The sequence below is a fragment of the Haliotis rufescens genome, unplaced genomic scaffold (assembly GCF_023055435.1).
Source record: "Haliotis rufescens isolate VD_foot unplaced genomic scaffold, xgHalRufe1.0.p SCAF_2, whole genome shotgun sequence".
NCBI classification, from domain to species: Eukaryota; Metazoa; Mollusca; class Gastropoda; order Lepetellida; family Haliotidae; genus Haliotis; species Haliotis rufescens.
In genome coordinates, this window is record NW_025963890.1 from 69,864,959 (window position 1) to 69,882,939 (window position 17,981).

A 17,981-nucleotide genomic window follows, 5' to 3' on the forward strand; every position below is an offset into this window, starting at 1 on the left:
ATCCGGGGTAGAATAGGTCTTCAAAATGGGGACTATGCTTGTCGTAAGAGGCGACTAACGGGATCGGGTGGTCTGGCTCGTTGGCTGACTTGTTTGATGCATGTCATCGTATTCCGATTGCGTGGATCGATGTGCATGTCATCAATCGCTGAATTGTCTGGTCCAGACTCGAGTATTTACAGACCGCCGTCATATAGCTGGATTAAACATATAGTGCGGGGTTAAACAACAAACAAACATTCTCGCTGTTCTGCTCTCTCCTTCAGAACAGAAGAAGTCTCTGTTCATGGCCATGCCTCCTGTATTGCAGATGATGACACCCGGGTCGTGTTGCAGGAGCTACCGGACGAGCCTGGGTCTGATTACATAAATGCCAGCTACATCAATGTTTGTATAACTAGGATTTACTTTCGAACTATTATTATCTTTCACTTTTAATGCTATTGGTCGTCGGTAAGTGCTATACAACGTAGTGTTGGTATTTTATGTGTGAAACTTTTATAACATTGTTTCAGGGCTACTCTCAACTTAAAGCCTACATAGCATCGCAAGGTATGTTCCCCTGTTTATTTCGGATGGACAGTTGTCTTGTTTGTGGATTTGTTTGTTCGTGGTGCCACAAGTGGGACAGTACACGATCACCGTATCGCGAACCCCTGGTGTCATCAGTATTTGATAGCACATACTCATGACATTCGAAATCGTTCAATCAATTCTGCTTTTAGCAGAGATTCATTGTGGCTATGGAAAGGCTTTGTCGCCTTTATTCTTATCTAATCACTTGACTGTTTCCATATATCATACAATGGCATCTATGGTAGCCGACCTCAGATAACGTCAGCTGCTATTAAATTAGCTACGTACCTAATACCATTTCCATCTAAACGGTATCGCAGTATCAACTCCTCATCGTTGTATTCAACAAGACTTTGTCTTCTTTGATGAAACGAACGACGACCTAGCGGTACGGCAGCCATTTTGTTTACTGACTTAAGTCAAACAATTGTAGTTAAGCCTACCCCTACCCAGTCTTAGGATTTAAGTCAGAAATTGGTAAAACTTAAGAATAAGTCGCTACATGAATATGACTTAAGTCAAATCTTAAAACTTAAGTCAGAATAGGTAAAAAACTTAGTTTTTTTCAAGACTTAAGGTTTTTTTCAGACTTAAGTTCTTCTATGAATACCGCCCCTGATATATTTAGTTGCCCTTAAGCTATACTGGTAATATCTAAGAGTCAAATAAATCGTCTTCTATATTCACCCTTTAGCTCCAAACAAGAAGACCCTCACTGATTTCTGGAGGCTGATCTGGGAACAGAACTGTACAAGGATCGTCATGTTGACTAATCTCAAGGAGTTGGGGAAGGTCAGTATAACACAATTTCCTTGACGAGCTCAGAGTAAACAGATCCTTCGTGCCAATAGTAAGTTTAGGTTTGATCATAACTACAGTAAACAGTGTTCAATAATTATGATGGTTAACGGATGCAAGGGTGAACTAATTTCATAAATTAATTTTGAGTGTTCGGACATAATTTAGGTTCATCTGAATTTGTGCAACGAGCAATTATTAAGAACACCACAACATTTCAAAATTAATGTCAGGTGAAGTGTGAAGCATACTGGTCGGACACAAAGGATCTGACGGTTGGGGACTTCAACATTGTTGTCACCAGCTCAAGGGAGCGAGCACATTGGGTCGTGAGAGAATTACAAGTTACAGAGAAAAAGGTAAATATATACCCACCTTTCTTCATGTATATGATTGCTGAATAATAGGAATATGGTTATGTCGCTACAGGCTACACGACCGAAATAGTGTATTCAGGATTATGTACAGCACTAGCAGTGAGCATTAATGGCTAGTATTACATCCCAGTTTTGTTGAAAATGTGTTATGTGTCTGTCTCTATCTACATAACATGATCTTGAAATGAAACTATTTTATATGCTCTAAGACAAGCACTTGTCGATGCTTCCATCAATTCCACTTTACAACATGGCCGGATCATGGAACACCCGAGGAGACGTCCTTGACTGAGTTTCTGTGGCTGATCAGGACAACACCTAACACTCAGGATGACCCTCTGCTAGTGCACTGCAGGTAGGCAACTTGAAAACAGGTTCACTGGTTTGACTCCGAGTCACAATTTCAGGGCGGTACCATCTTAGCCAACCCACATGCTAGATGTAACGGCATATACACAAATATTATCTCCTTATTCTTTTTATTGGTAATATTTACCATATTTGTTATTGTAATCAAACGTAGTTTTCATGAACAGTGAGGGGCGCGGGTGGCCCAGTCGTCTAAGGCGCCGCGATTCGCTGTGCAGAGTTGCGTCCCTTGGCACGCCAGAAACCTATGATTGTGGGTTCGAATCCCGGTTCGCCCAGATTATGTTCCTAGGTTTGTCAGCACCATACCCGTGGTTAAACGTCTGAGACCTGCATCACTTCGGGCTTCCCTCCCACATTAAGCTGACACGCCGTGATATAACTGGAATACTGTTAAAAGCGGCGTTAAAACTCAACTCACTCACTTACTCACTCACTCATGAACAGTGTATAATTAAAATGGTGCAGACACATGGATTGCATTAACAATTAGTGAAATTATTACATCAGTGCTGGGATCGGCCGGACAGGAACCTACATTGCTGTGGACTACCTGCTGGACCAGGCTCTTGCTGATCAGAAGGTGGATGTGTTTGGTTGTGTCTCAGTAATGAGAGACCAAAGGAAGGGCATGATACAGACCAAGGTGAGACGTTTCATCTCAAAGAGCTTGGTTTTCTTTGGCACTGATGTTCTATAAAACAAACCGGCCTTGTAGAAAAACATGTTATTTCTAAGCCTCCCCATTCTTCAAACTCATGAATGTCAACGGTTGTTTCATGAATACCTCAGGATCAATACACGTGTGTTTACACGACTTTGCACGAGGCTCTGGAGTTTGGAAACACAGCCATGGATGTGCACGAGTTCAATCAGAATCGAAATTGGAAAAGGTCGTTCAAGATGGGACGCATGGAACTCACACAGTTAATACAGGTAGAAAAAAAACACTAAATGTTGGTAACACCCTGCAGTACTATATTTATATGTGTCCATGTACTGGTAAGGACTCATGCCTTTCTCAACATGTTTTAGATCCTGAATATTAACAGAGAGATTTCAAGAAAAGGTAAGTAAATTCAGCATTGCAGATACATACTACATTGTTTACAACAGTCAGCTCTTATATTAGATACCATCGATGCATTAACTCTTGACACACTGATATGTTGCTAACTAAAACTTACTCCAGTTTCTCTTCGTCCATTGATCAACTGTTGTTGCAGAAGCCAAGGTGAAGGGTCGGGTGAACGTAAATGGACGTTCAGACATCCAAGCTGTACTCTCACAGGTAAGCGTTTCAGCTGTGTATGGCCCTGAAGTAGGACATTTGACATGTTCGGTATGTAATTCATCGACATCTTTGTAAATTTGTTTCTTCCATTTATGTCCGCCACGATACAAGCACACTGTTTCTGTGCCAGTTCATTCTGAATGAGATATATCTGACACACACAGGGATGCTTTGCAGTTATACCAAGTATGTGGTGGTATCTTTACAATCTCTTACAAAGACAACCATGGCCCCTGACTGCAGTGCAGTTAATTTAACAAAATAGATGTAAATCGTGATTCATACTAGGTAGGATAATTGCCAGTGGCATTGCTATGTGATGTAGACTTCACAAGACTTTAGAACTTTGTGAGCTGTCGCGAACACCTGGTATCATCGGTACTACAGAGCGATTCCTAAACACATATTAATAATATAATTGGAATCGTATAACAGACTTGTGAATGTGGAAAGCGCCTGGTCACTTATATTTTAATGCATGGTGACCTTTGTATAGAGCAATAGATCAAACAATACTATAATCCCTCTTTTACCAGGCGAATTGCATATAATTGTCTGTTTGTTGTTTCAAGCCGCACGCGGCAACATTTCAGCTGTATAAGAGCGGTCTGTAATTATTCGTGTCAGGGCCAGGCAATCCCGTGATTTACAGATTCAGTATTGATCCACGCAATTTGGATACAAAAACGTGTCCAAGTCTGATCACCCTATCCCTTTAGTCGCCTACGAAAATATTAGGTTGCTCGGACCAATATTCTAACAAATAATCGCCACGGGAAGATTTGTGCATGATCATCTGGAGAGGAATCTTCAAAATGTTATATTACAATAGTCTATTGAAAGTGTTCCTCCTTCAGTCCCGACTGTCAATGAAAGGCTATCTGTTGACCGTTGCTCCCTCCGTCACCCCGGCGTCTCTTTTCTGGAAACTTACAGACCAGCAGGAGTCTTCCATTGTCATTGTCCTGCCGGGCTCGCACCAGGTGAGTGGTTGTCTCTCACCTGGAACTATGTATTGGAGAAAACACGCTCATGAGGTTTTGGTAGACAGAGCATGCCCTGGGGAGAGGGAAAACCCGAGGGAAAGTGTTTTTCCATGCTTATAAACCGAAGAAAGAAACTTAAAACAACATTTATCAACATTTTAATGTTTCGAACATACTTTCCATGAACCTTAGAAAACGCGTGTAAAATATCTGTTGCTGGCGTACGGATCTTGAAAAGGACATTCTAAAAACCAGTTAGGCTTATCAACAACTCTGTAGCCTCGTGGTACACTCACTGGGATACAGAAGGTTGCGAGTTCGATCCTCGGGAATATAAAGAAAACATTTGTCATTTGATTTTACATTTCATTACATGTTACAATCTGAACGGAAGTTATATTAATAAAATACCCAGGACATTATATAAAATCCCTGGGATATTATATAAAATCCCAGGGACATTACAACGTCCCTGTTTATGAGATTTAACCCGACTGGAAAGTAAAACCTCACAATAGGTTTTAATGCCTACAGAAAGAAGTCTCTTACTTAATAGCGATCCCAATGAATAGGTTTATAAGTTTCTTGAACTAATTGACAATATTGAGCAAGGTTTCAAATCAACCAATGACGTTTCTTTCAGAGTTTGACAAGTTTTGTGCCATCCCCAGGAGACAGCCTGGACCTGAGTCCAGGTAGCGTGAGATGTTCAACAGATAACACCATCAACCCTGACATAGTCCTGAGGAACATCCACAGGCAGATTGACGTAGGCCTTTATTATAATTATGTCTTTTCCGTACCCTGTCCCCAACGGAAGGGGAGACATATTGGTTTGGCTCGGTTCCAGCTGGCGTTGGTGTCGGCTTCCCCATGCTATTCCGAGCCATAACCTGAAAACCGTCCAATGTTTTTCAACGAAACTGGGCATATTTATTGCTCATCAGTTTAACTGGTGCTTTCTGCTAATTTTAATTTTTTTCTTCTAAATTTATTTTCTAATGTTTTATGGGCACAATTCCAACTTAGTCTCAAGCAACTCCAAAAGCCTTGCCTTTCAAACTGATGAATATTTTTGCTTCAAACTATACATGTGCCATGACCACATGCTCAACTTTGGCCTTTTCATACTTTTCAGTGTTAATGTTTCTGGTAATTTCTCGTGTTACCATAAAAACGATTTGGACTTAGTCTCAAACAACTAGAGTTTGTTTCCCGCCAAAACCATACAGCTATTGAATATTTCTGCATAAAAAAAACATTATCTTTTCAGGCTATAATTTGCTACTATTGTTTTTCGGATTTGATTTTTTGTTTGTTTGTTGTTTAACGCCGCACTCAGCAATATTCCAGCTATATGACGGCGGTCTGTAAATAATCGAGTCTGGACCAGACAATCCAGAGATTGATATCATGAGCATCGATCCACGCAATTGGGATCGATGAAATGCATCAACCAAGGCAGCGAGCCTGACCACCCGATCCCGTTAGTCGCCTTTTGCGACAAGCAGAGTCACCTTTAACGGCAAGCATGGGTTGCTGAAGACCTATTGTATCCCGGAATCTTCACGGGTCTTTTCGGATTTGATTTTGAACTAAAGTATCAAAAAAGGAGGGCGGAGACATCTGTTTTTATGAGTCAGGAAAAACACATTCTAGTTCATTAAAGGCTTTAATGGGGTAGCCTAGTGGTTAAAGCGTTCGCTCGTCACGACGAAGGCCCGGGTTCGATTCCACACATGGGTACAATTTCTGGTGTCACCCGCCGTGGTATTTCTCGAATATTGCTGAAAGCGGCGTAAGACCATACTCCCGCATTCTAGTTTATAGCTGTAATGTGTAGATGTTCTATTAATATCGTGGCTTGTTTGATAATTATGTAACATTACCGGTATTGTATACGAGATGAATATAACGATACGTCATTCTCATAATTAACTGTTGACCAGAACCTTCCCCCAGCTTTAGTACGTGTGTACATCGTGAACCAGTGTCCAGTAGACTCCCACTCCACACTGCTAGAACTCCTGGAACAAGTGGATCTTCACACGAGTGGGGGTGGCTCCCAACCGGTTACTATCATCTACAGGTACACGTACGATCTGTTTGTACTGTTGCAATTTCAGCTACTTTCGTTTATGCTTTAAACTCCTATTTAACATTTTTTTGTCACCGTATGATGATTCGCCACAGTGAGTTTCCTTAGTTTCCTTACATTTGGTGTTCCATAGGATGAAAGTGATCCCTCGTAATTGTTCCATGTTATCATTTGACGGTAAGGGTAGCTAGGGGGTGGTGAGATCCCGTCATACAAAGTTGTACAGAGGGGCTTTCCTTGTAAGGTGGTGAAGTGAAATGGGGTTTAACGTCGCGTCTAAGATTATTGCACTTATATAGCACTTATATAGCGACGTGAATGTACTTGTGTGTTTTTTATTGTGGCTGCTTGTACTAGTCCGGACTGATGCCGATTTATAGTGCTAGCTCACTGAGATACCATGACGCAGTTTAACATGAATACCCCACTCAGACACAGTATACTGACTCCGAGCCGACCAGTCCTTGTTTTAGCCCCTTAATGCCGAGCGCCAGACAGGGTAACAACAAGCACCATCTTTTAACGTCTTTTGGTATGACGCGGCTGGGGATCGAACCCCGGACCTTCCGCTCTCCGGGCGGACGCTCTACCACTAAGGACCACGGAGGCGGTCGCCATAGGATGAAAGTGATCCCTCGCAATTGTTACATATCATTTGGCGGTAAGGGTAGCTAGGGGGTGGTGAGATCCCGTACAAAGTTGTACACAGGGGCTTTCCTCACAAGGAAGACTTGTGAAAAGCCTGGGATGTAATGAAGCCGACTTATTCTGAAACTGCTTATTCTTTGTATATATTTGCAACAGTTAATTTACACATAATGTTCTGTTAAAGTGATTCTGGTACAAAGAGAGGTGTCATGCACTGCATCCTGAGCAATATTGTTCAAGGCCTGAAGCATGACAGAAGAGTTGAGATCTACAACAACATGAGAGCTATGGCCCACTTCCTTGATTCGGATATCACACAGGTATATTCACTGGGCTATGTCAGTGTCAGTATTTGAAATAACGTCCTAAGAAGTTAACTCAATTCAAAAAATTACACTCGTGAACTCTGAAGAACTTGCGTCAGAAGTGCAGGGTTGTATTCATATTCAAAATCAAGAAAAAACAACTGTGTGTCCAATACAGGGATATCAAAAGTCGACTCGAAACCTGACTGCATAGTAAAATTGCGTATGACATTGGCAATGAGCGTCAAATGTGTGCAAGATGACTGGGGTGAATGTGTCTGTCATGTGTGGAACAATTCTAGTGTTTAGCACACAATTGACGTTTTGGTCACAAGTAGGGATTTGGACACTTACAATTGGCGCTCAAATGCGCAGTCGGAAATTTGTTATTGCATACCCTATATGTTTGTCTTCACATAGGTCAATCGGGGTACGGCATATACGCCAGTTCTGATTATACGCCGACTGGGTTCTAATACGCCAATAAGTGGTTATTCTCGAACTGTTTATAGTGGACCTGTGCGTTTGAACTCCCATGATCCTTTTAATTGCTACATATGCCATGTGATCAATGCTTATTCCCAATCTGAAGTTGTATCAGTTTACAGGGTATAACTGTAAAGTTAGCAAAACAATAATTGTAAACAACCATGAGTCAGAATTATTTGTTTTTAAATTAAAAAATTATTTAAAATTATAAATTATAAAAAATATCATTACTCAATTGAAATACGTATGTATCGAAAAACCTTCTTTTCTATAGGAGGACGTGGCTCTTTGTTATGACGTAGCTTCGGCGTACGTGGAGTCCCAGAGCGTTTATGCAAACGTCTAACAAGCGCATTTGCGGTTGTCTCAACCGACAAACTCCAGACTCCACCTTACAGATCTGAAATGAAAGCAACAATAATTGCATTTTTGTTATAAATATATGAATAACTTGTTATCGTTATATGTATTGTTTCCCTTATTTACCATTTAAATTACTTGTGATTATAACTGTAAAACTATATATATTTCCATTACTTGTAAGTTAACGTTTTATGAAATCATTAATCCCCGATTCCTGATCGATAATAGAGAAGAGTGTTAAATGTATGTGTAGATTCTGTTCGGTACTTGTATTATTTACGAGTAGATGCGTTTTGTTTTTTCGTTCATAAGAGTGTTATACTGATTACATAGATACTGAAGGTCCAGCGTTTATTATACCTGGAGACATAACCTCGTAAAACGCATTGTATTATGTGGACGATAAATCCAGGAAGCACCCTTAAAATATGTACGAATTGTCAAATGTGTGTTTTTTGTCAATGCAAAATGTTAAATCCGATAAAAACCAAAGTGTCAAAATAATATAGAAGTTTTGGGTGTTCATACAGTATTTTTCTTGTCAATGTAGCTCTCACTGTTACTACTTAATTTCTTTCAGTTGTTCAATAATCATATTTGACATATATTTGTTTTTATTGATTTATGTATTCTGTTTGTTTTTATATTTGCCATAAAAATAAAAAGATATGTTTTCATTGATCATAGTTGCCTGTTGTTATCAACCCACAACGACATATACCGTGTTTGACACGTTGAATTTAAAAAAAATAAAAATAGTTTCTAACATCCATTACAGATTTATTGAACTGTTCAAGTTTGATGGTGCATACATTTCCAGTAGTACTGACAAATTTGAATTATTTTTTCAGAAAATACATTCTTTTTGGTTATTGCTAAAACCATCACTGATTTCGTAAAAAATAATAGCAAGTGAGTCCGTGGCATTTCGCGAGTAATATAGGCAATGCCTCGAGCTCCTAACCAAGAATACTTTCCTGATTGGCTGACAATAGAGGGGGTCGGTGAGTGTGCACACTTTGCATAAACCCGCTATATTTCCATAAACTCAAAAACTATGACTATGCGTGTCGTTAAAGACGACTAACGGGATCGGGTGGTCAGGCTCGATGCTCATGATATCAATCACTGGATTGTCTGGTCCAGACTCGATTATTTACAGACCGCTGCATATAGCTGGAATATGGCTGTGTGCGGCGTTAAACAACAAACGAACCAACTTTTCAAAACTGACGGTCAGCAAAATAGACCGTCTCGGACAGTCGGGTATTTTAAACCTGTTTATGCCTGATTTATCGTTGGATTGGGTTCACATCTTCCATCAATCCTGTGATTGTGGCACCTATCCTCAGGATAAAACACAGGTATAACCATCGCGTTTCGTCAACATAGGTATTAGAAAATGGACCTCTTCAAGGCTACTAATAATTGACTTAATTAAACAGGAAGGTTTTTTTTAATTCTATCAAACTGGCATTAGAGGTGCAGGGTGATAATCATTCAAAGAGAAGTTAAACAAGTGTGTGTCAAATTCAGCGGCATCTACCATTGACTCAAAACCTAAAAGGTCCAGTTCATTTGAATGGCAGATTTCAGTTATAAGTGTACAGCGGAAGTTGTGAATGACCTGAAGCTGTTTCAAAGAGATTAAAATAAAAAGTGAGTGAGTGAGTGAGTATGGTTTTACGCCGCTTTTAGCAATATTCCAGCAATATCACGCCGGGGGACGCCAGAAATAGACTTTACACATTGTACCCATGTCGGGAATCGAACCCGGGTCTTTGGCGTGACGAGCGAACGCTTTAACCACTAGGCTACCCGACCGCCCCTCTTATTTTATGACAGTTCACTAGCTTTTTACAAAATGTTATTTGTAACATGCATAAATTTATTTGAACCACAAAATGACGACTAAGAATATTAAAATAGTCATTTTGCTGGTTTTATGCCAAGTGCATCCCCCCTTTTCTAGTAATAGTTCTCTCACTATAATGAGGAAATCCTTGTTTTGGGTGAAATGTGGCATGTAATCTAACATCCTCAAATGTAGTTATTGCTACAACGAGAACTACCCTGAAAACTAATTTTCCGCTAAAGGTTGAGATATATACTTGCTTTATGAAAGGTGACAGTCACTTCTTTGTGTAATGTATCGTCACTTAGTCATCCCATTGTGGCTCACTAAGGCACCAGTGTGGTATCCTGCCGTTGACAGTAGGAGTACATAGTTGTTATTAAAATTGTTGATGCTGTTCACATCTCACTTAAAAACCTGGGATCGTTCTTTGTCGCATGTACCTACCTAATCAACGCTTATTTCCGTTATCTTAGAAGTGGAGTCAGCTCTCCAGTGATTAATGTATTGAAGAAAAACATTACGAAACTTCATCGCAAACCTTCTTGGCGCAAACCTGATTTATTCAAATTAACAAATGCTAAATTAAAATTGAATTTACTATTTATCTACAATTATTTTCATGAGATTGACGTTGCCTTTTTGCTACGATGTAGCTTCGGCGTATGCAGAGCTCCAATGCCTTACCTTCCAAACACCCCAAGCCTTCCCGTTGCAGTCTGTCCTGATACAACCAATAACTGCATTGTAATAACTATATTTGTTATCTGCAAGTACTCAATGATCAATAATGTTTCTTGTTTGTAATTGTAAACTATTTTGTATCTTAAAATACAGTCATTTGTTTCATGAAATCCTTAATCAGTTTTTGATATGGGGTGAAATTGTAATAAGACAGTTTTAATCATATGTGTGTAACTTCAGTGGATTATATACACCTAGAGCTACGATGTATATTGTAACGTGGAGGTGACATCCAGGAGAACAGTATGGTTGTGACAATAATAATATTGTAATAACAGACTTCCAACAAACACTTAGTTCATATATCAAAACATCCATAGGAGAGGCACCCCAAAAATATCTGAAAAATGTCATGCTGCTAATGAGAATTTTGATTACAATGGGCCTAATGCCATGTCACCAATGTCTTCTCATTGCAACCAAGCATCTGTTGGTCAATACTGAACAACAAAAGTTCCTGTGACATTGAATAAGATTTAATGCAAAGTTATGCTTTTTACCAAATCTGAAACAATTTTGGTTTTCAACAGATAACAGACTCCTGTAAGTGTTCAAATGGTTTAATTTGCAATACTGACTTCAGAAAATGCGTGATTTCATAAAATAGCATGATTATGCCAAAATGTCAATTTACAAATCAATAGCGTGTGTGTCCACCTCTGGTTGCGATGCAAGCTACACATCTTCGTCACATGGAATGGACCAGGCATCGCACAAAGTCCTGTGGGATATCTGTCCATATCTGCTGGAGCATGTTTCGAAGTTCCTGGAGTATCTGTGGAACACGTGGTTGACGTCGAAGGCGCCGATCCATCTCATCCCACATGTGCTCGATTGGTGAGAGATCAGGGGAGCGAGCCGGCCAGGTGATGACATTCACGTTGTCTTGTTGAAGAGAATCCTGAACAAGTCGAGCAATATGAGGCCGGGCGCTGTCATGTTGAAAGGTAATGCCTGGGCCATGACGACGAAAAAACAGGGCCGATGATCTCATCGCGTTAGCGCTGTCCATTGAGATTTCCCTCTACCACTATCAAACGGGTCCTCTGTCTTGCTGCAATCCAACCCCAAACCATAACGCTGCCGCCCCCGTACCGATCTTCTTCCATGACACAATGATTGGCGTAACGTTCACCTCGTCGTCGGTACACTCGAATCCGTCCATCGCTGTGGCTGAGGTGAAAACGAGACTCGTCAGTGAATAGAACTTGTCCCCACTGCATGGCCGTCCAGCGAAAACGCTGTCTGCACCACTGTAGACGTGCTTGACGGTGGTTTCCTGTCGAAATGGGACGTCTGGAAGGTTTTCTGGCGACAATCCCTGCACATCTGAGGCGGCGACCTACGGTTTGTGAAGATATTCGTCGAAGGCCAGGGATGTTTCTTGCAGTCACTATTGCTGGCTGGAATTGATTTCGTCGGTGTGTTGTTCGAATCCAGTTGTCTTGTCGATTATTGGTTGCGCGTGGCCTGCCACTCCGAGGATGGTCTCTGACCGCATTCGCCTGTTGCCAACGTTGCCATAAACACCAACTGGTGATTCTGTGAACGTTAAATTGTCTTGCAACATCACGTTGACTCGATCCTGCTTCAAGTATACCAATGGCTCGCAGGCGCTCATTTTCGGACAGGCATGGCATTTCGTAATGTTGAATAATTGCGTAATTCTGTTGTTTTTCTGAGTGGTTGTTGTCAGCACGATGCTAAACAATGCATATGGAATCCCGTTAACGCACAGTGAAATGCATAGGGCTTGCATAAAAGTCAACTTTTGCATGGAATGCATGCTTTTCTGTAGCAGTTGCGTTTTTGTGACTTGATTCCATACATGTACTAAAATATTGAAAACCAAACTTTACTTGTTTGAAAATAAACTAAAATATTGGTGTCACAGGAACATTTGTTGTTGAGTATATTTACATCTCTGACCCATGAAGATTCGGGTTAAAAAATGTCTCAAGCAAACCATTCTTGTCGTAAGAGGCGACTAACAGGATCGGATGGTCAGGCTTGCTGACAAAATTTTGCGATGTACAAAATACTAATTTAAGCATTGGTAAAATACATTAGCCAGCAACGCTATTTATTTGATGACCAATATATGCGAATTCGTCTTCAGTTAATACAACTTATAATTAGAGCATTAATCTGGCAATTTGTCCCTTTACGCAGAAACTGTTTTTGCTTTCGACCTTCTGGGAATATAAAATTATCAGTTATAACAATATCTTAATAAATGTCATCCTTCAGCAAATGATCTGTTAAGTAAAAGTCTATATAACATTGCTGTGCACCAACTCGACCATTGAAATAATTCAAATGTACAACAGTTGCGACAGGATGGTCCTCCGTTAAACCATTAAGTCTACTTCTTAGGACACTTAGTTCTTAGGACACACCCGTGAAGATTCCGGGGTAGAATAGGTCTTCAGCAACCCATGCTTGCCGTAAAAGGTGACTATGCTTGTCGTAAAAGGCGACTAACGGGATCGGGTGGTCAGGCTCGCTGACTTGGTCGATGCGTGTCATCGATTCCCAATAGCGTGGATCGATGCTCATGATATTAATCACTGGATTGTCTGGTCCAGACTCGATTATTTACAGACCGCCGTCAAATAGCTCGAATATTGCTGAGTGCGGCGTTAAACAACAAACCAACCAAATCCAGTAGTAGGTCCAAGATTTGCGGATGTGTGTCAGTCACATAAACAAGCCCGAATGTCGTTTTCCTTTGTTGCTTAACGCCGCACTCAGCAATAGTCGCACTCAGCTGTTGACGGTGGTTTGTGATAAATCGAATCGGGACCAGACTATCCAGGGATTGATATGAGCATCGATCCAAGCAATTGAGATTCATGACATGCATCAACCAAGTCAGCGAGCCTGACCGCCCCATCCCGTAAGCCGCCATGTTCGACAAGCATAGGTTGCTGAAGATCTATTCTAACCCGGATCTTCACGGGTGCAATTGTCGTGGGTTTCTGGATATGGTGCAAGGTAATATTCCTTATGAACATGATACAACCCGACCAATCCTTGTTGATACGGTTGAAACCTGCAGATGTATCTGCTTACATAATGTGTACGCTTTCTTACACATTGGAAGCAGCCACAGACTGAGAACAGTGTGATGAAGGCAGCTGTATTTCTTGCCCATGTCTCTATGAAAGCAATAACATTAAATGAATTGCACACCTCTGTAATAGTATGACTTTGACCTATCTTAGGATAAATACCATTTACATTCCGTGGTAAGAATGAAGATGTATTATTACCATCAAATCATGTTGTTGCTTTTTCGCTATTAACACGGTTATTCGTCTTGCTTTCATTTAAACTGAAACTGCTTTGACAACTTAGTTTGGTTTCTTTTTCCTGCATCCCTGAGCATCGTCTCTGGATTCCCTTTGTTTGCTATTTTCACAGTCACGTGGCTCCGGCAAATATGTGAATGAATTGTGCCTTTGATGATGCAAGCACGAGCTATTGCAGATGGTCAGAACATGCTGTAAAGAATTTAGGGTTATTGCTGATGTTTCCAACACGTATGGCAACAATACCGGCCTTTTTCCACTATAGCCGCCAGTGGTTGTTATTGCATCTCAAGTCCTCGACGACCTAGAATATTGATTCATGTGGTTGTTCATACATTTACAATGATGAGAAATGCGGTGGTACTATTCCCAACAGGCTAGTAACCACATAAATCATATATCTAGCATTCAAGTAAATAAACTGTAGTAAAACCATTCGGGAAACGATGGCAACAAGCCAGTCCGTCAGATTTGTCCTATGGCAACAATTTTCTAAAATGTCCGCCAGCGGTTCTTATTATACCAGTAGCTCAGGTTCTAGACCACTTAGGATATTTATTCCGGGGCCTAATCCTACATTTGCAAGGAATCGAAACGCCTTCAACTACATAACAACACATATCTAGCATTTTAGTAACTAAATATTGGTAAAACCATCAAATATTAGTTTAATTGTACACATTTTCCTGAATTAGGGCCCATGAATGGTGCGCATACCTCCGATATTTATCAGTGTGCATATATTCAGTTGAACATACACCACACTGAACATCAGAATGATATCAAAATGATAATCTATGTTAGTAGTACAGCTTATATGACAAAAACAACACATGATCTGCATGTTGATGCGCAGCTAACCTGGACTGGCCTGATGCAGTTGGCTGTGCTCTCCCATAACACCGCGTTAGGGTCAGATAAAGCAGGGCATCACTTGGACACAATGATACAATGCTTTTGAAGCATTGTCAACTTCCACAGGTTTATCTGGTAAATACGTGGACAGGTTTGAGTTACATAGTTTGAGGTACAATCCGCATGTTTCAGTCAGATAACGGCCTACATTGTTTGTATATTCCATACAGCAAACATACTGAAATTCCTTGTTCATTTTGGAATGCATTTTTAATCAATCTTCCGAGCGATGACTTGGTAAGTTTTAGCATTTGTCACTGCCAACTGGTTTTAAGACGGTAACTTATTTATAAACAGTATGTTATGAAATTAACATATTGTTGTTGACATTATGAAGTATTTATAGTTAACTTGTTCTTCAAAGTAATAATTTTGGCTCTGTACGCTCGATTGCTACCTGTTTAAAGTCTGTGTCATGGCGTTGAAACAGACTAAACGGAGATGTAGAAAATTATTTGATATTCTCACAAATAATGAAATACACTTTATTCTTATGACTCTTGCTCAGAAGTTGTTTGATCAAGGTACAACATTCAAGGCCCCAGTAAAGCTTTCAAACAGTTTTATTGTAGACATGTGGAGGACATTTCCAAATTTGACGCATCAGTGACAAACATGATGTCCGATGGAATATCCTATTTTAGCTTGTTACGTATGCTTCCGTGTTTTTCGTGTGAAAAATTGACTTGACTTTGGATGTGTTTGTGATCGGTGTAACTGATATCATTACTATTTGCTAGTGATTCATAAACAGATACTCATGAAAAAGTCGGAATCGTACAATCGACTCAGCTTTATGCAGAGATTTCTATTGGATATGGAAAGGGTTTTGTCGCTTTATTTCCAGGTAGTATCGTAGGCTTTCTCGAGATCAAAGAATATTGATACTACGTGTTGTTTAATTACTATAGTATTTGTGACAAAGGATTCTAATCGTACTAATTAATAGTACTTCTATTTTTGCTGAAACCACATTGATTATTTTTTAAAAGATTGATTGTTTTCAAATACCAAATGAGACTAATCTATTATTTACCATTCGTCCCATGGTTTTACCGACAAATCGGGTTAAAGATAAAGAACGGTAGTTAGAGGGATCTGTATGATGACTTTTAAGAAATTTCCTTTTTGTCTTCTCCTGTTGTTTCTGTCTGTTTTATCAGGTATAACTGATCACCGTCCTTAGGTTGGTGAACAGAATATTTTGAACCTACGCCTTTTTTCGAATAATGTTCCACCCCTTGGACGTAGGTGACGGGAATATATTTTGGAGACAAAGTTCTTCCAGGATTTACGCTAATTCTGATTAAAGGCACGTCTTGCCTTAGCATGTGTAAATTTATCTTTATCTAAAATATACACTGTAGGAGGTCTGCGAAACTATTTTTCTGCTTCTTCCTACACTTTCTGGCCTGTTTGCATTCCTTGTTAAACCATGGTTTACGAATATGAGGAATACCATTCACTAAGTCCGAAAATAACTGTATCGGATCAGGAATATTCTTGAAAAGGTAATGTTTTAGTATTCAACATTTAGCCTTGTTAAACGTAGGGGTAATATTTAAAGCATAGTGGGAAAGTGATCACTCCCACAGAGGTCATCATTGACCAACCATTCAAGTTCATCATACAAGTTTGAATCTGTGACAGAGCGAGGGCTCTGTTCAGTGGTTCAGTGGCTGAGATCCAGAGCTAGACTGGCTGATTGAGGTGATAGGCTGGCTGATAGAATCAGTAGCCACAGGTTGTTCGGACTTGTCCCATGTCAGATCAGTCTGACACATAATATAGGGGGGTGGGAAAAGAACGAGAGACTGCAGCGCAGCAGGTGATAGTTCATGGAGTGAGAGTCTGACTTAATAACAGTTTTTTGGCATCAAAGTATGATATGATTTTTTTTCAAATTTTGATTTCATTATCTGGATTCTCTTTGCCACACAGGCCTCGACTTAGATGAAGCAGCAGGCTTCACAGTTAGCACGGTGTTGAAATAGACTGCTACAATGGACTGTGGAGAGATGCACTCCTTCACTCCTGGTCCCCGCCCACACCGACTGTCAACAAGGACAGTGTGATACAGGGATGGTATACTCCAGCTATATTTGTTTACCACATTTAATGCCAGACTGGTTCGGCCAAAGGCTGTAGACAAATTAGTACATACGTAAATGGTGACTGAGAACAAGTTATTCATGCTCAAGTGGCTATTGATTTGTATAAATGCATTATTTCATCACAGTGGAAAAGAAAAGGGACACAGCGTAATATGAACATATGCATACACGAGTTTTTTTAATCATCATCAGAATATAGGTAGACATGTATAATTTAGTTTTAAAAGTGATTACTGTTTTAAACAAATGGGAGAAGCAATTTTTCTCACAAAAAATCTTGATACGACAGCTGCCTTGAAGTTTACTTTGTTGTGAGAGGAACTACATCATACACATCACCAACACAGGTCGGTAGGATTTCTCAATTTATTTCTGCATGTTGATTAAATTGTGCATGAATGTTGTAACACCTGTGATGACTGATAACCTAACCTAAAAGACAAATCATCAAACCACTGTGACATCTTTGCTTATGTACCTCATCGTCCGATTTCAGCGGCTATGATGAGTGAGACATGTTCAGACACATTATATTAATGTAATGATAAGACGAGATAACTAGTGACACGTTTCTATGACATAACACGACTGATGGTGTCGAGGAAATCTGAAATTTGCTTTCCCGTACATGTTCAATGTCAAATGAAACAATATGACACCTAAATGTTTACATTTCATATGACAAGATCAAAGTCCAAATCGAAGGAGGTATTATGAATGCTCTTGGTGTACTTCT

The 17,981-nt window shown here is 40.0% G+C and overlaps 1 protein-coding gene across 3 annotated transcripts in view; it reads left to right on the forward strand.

Annotated features, from left to right (window-relative positions):
• LOC124128816 (receptor-type tyrosine-protein phosphatase alpha-like) overlaps nucleotides 1-8,981 on the forward strand; it is a 30,190-nt gene extending 21,209 nt beyond the window's left edge. For 2 of the 3 annotated variants that reach the window (XM_048400483.1, XM_048400482.1), the window contains exons 14-27: nucleotides 311-387; nucleotides 516-552; nucleotides 1,271-1,368; nucleotides 1,608-1,733; nucleotides 1,961-2,106; nucleotides 2,631-2,766; nucleotides 2,913-3,056; nucleotides 3,156-3,189; nucleotides 3,347-3,411; nucleotides 4,272-4,397; nucleotides 5,044-5,169; nucleotides 6,350-6,489; nucleotides 7,331-7,466; nucleotides 8,215-8,981. In XM_048400483.1, coding sequence (XP_048256440.1) covers nucleotides 311-387; nucleotides 516-552; nucleotides 1,271-1,368; nucleotides 1,608-1,733; nucleotides 1,961-2,106; nucleotides 2,631-2,766; nucleotides 2,913-3,056; nucleotides 3,156-3,189; nucleotides 3,347-3,411; nucleotides 4,272-4,397; nucleotides 5,044-5,169; nucleotides 6,350-6,489; nucleotides 7,331-7,466; nucleotides 8,215-8,286 — 1,463 coding nt within the window. In that variant the 3' untranslated portion in view covers nucleotides 8,287-8,981. The remainder of the gene's footprint in view (nucleotides 1-310; nucleotides 388-515; nucleotides 553-1,270; nucleotides 1,369-1,607; nucleotides 1,734-1,960; nucleotides 2,107-2,630; nucleotides 2,767-2,912; nucleotides 3,057-3,155; nucleotides 3,190-3,346; nucleotides 3,412-4,271; nucleotides 4,398-5,043; nucleotides 5,170-6,349; nucleotides 6,490-7,330; nucleotides 7,467-8,214) is intronic. The other variant, XM_048400484.1, reaches the window with a different exon arrangement.
• The last annotated feature ends 9,000 nt before the right edge of the window (nucleotides 8,982-17,981 follow it).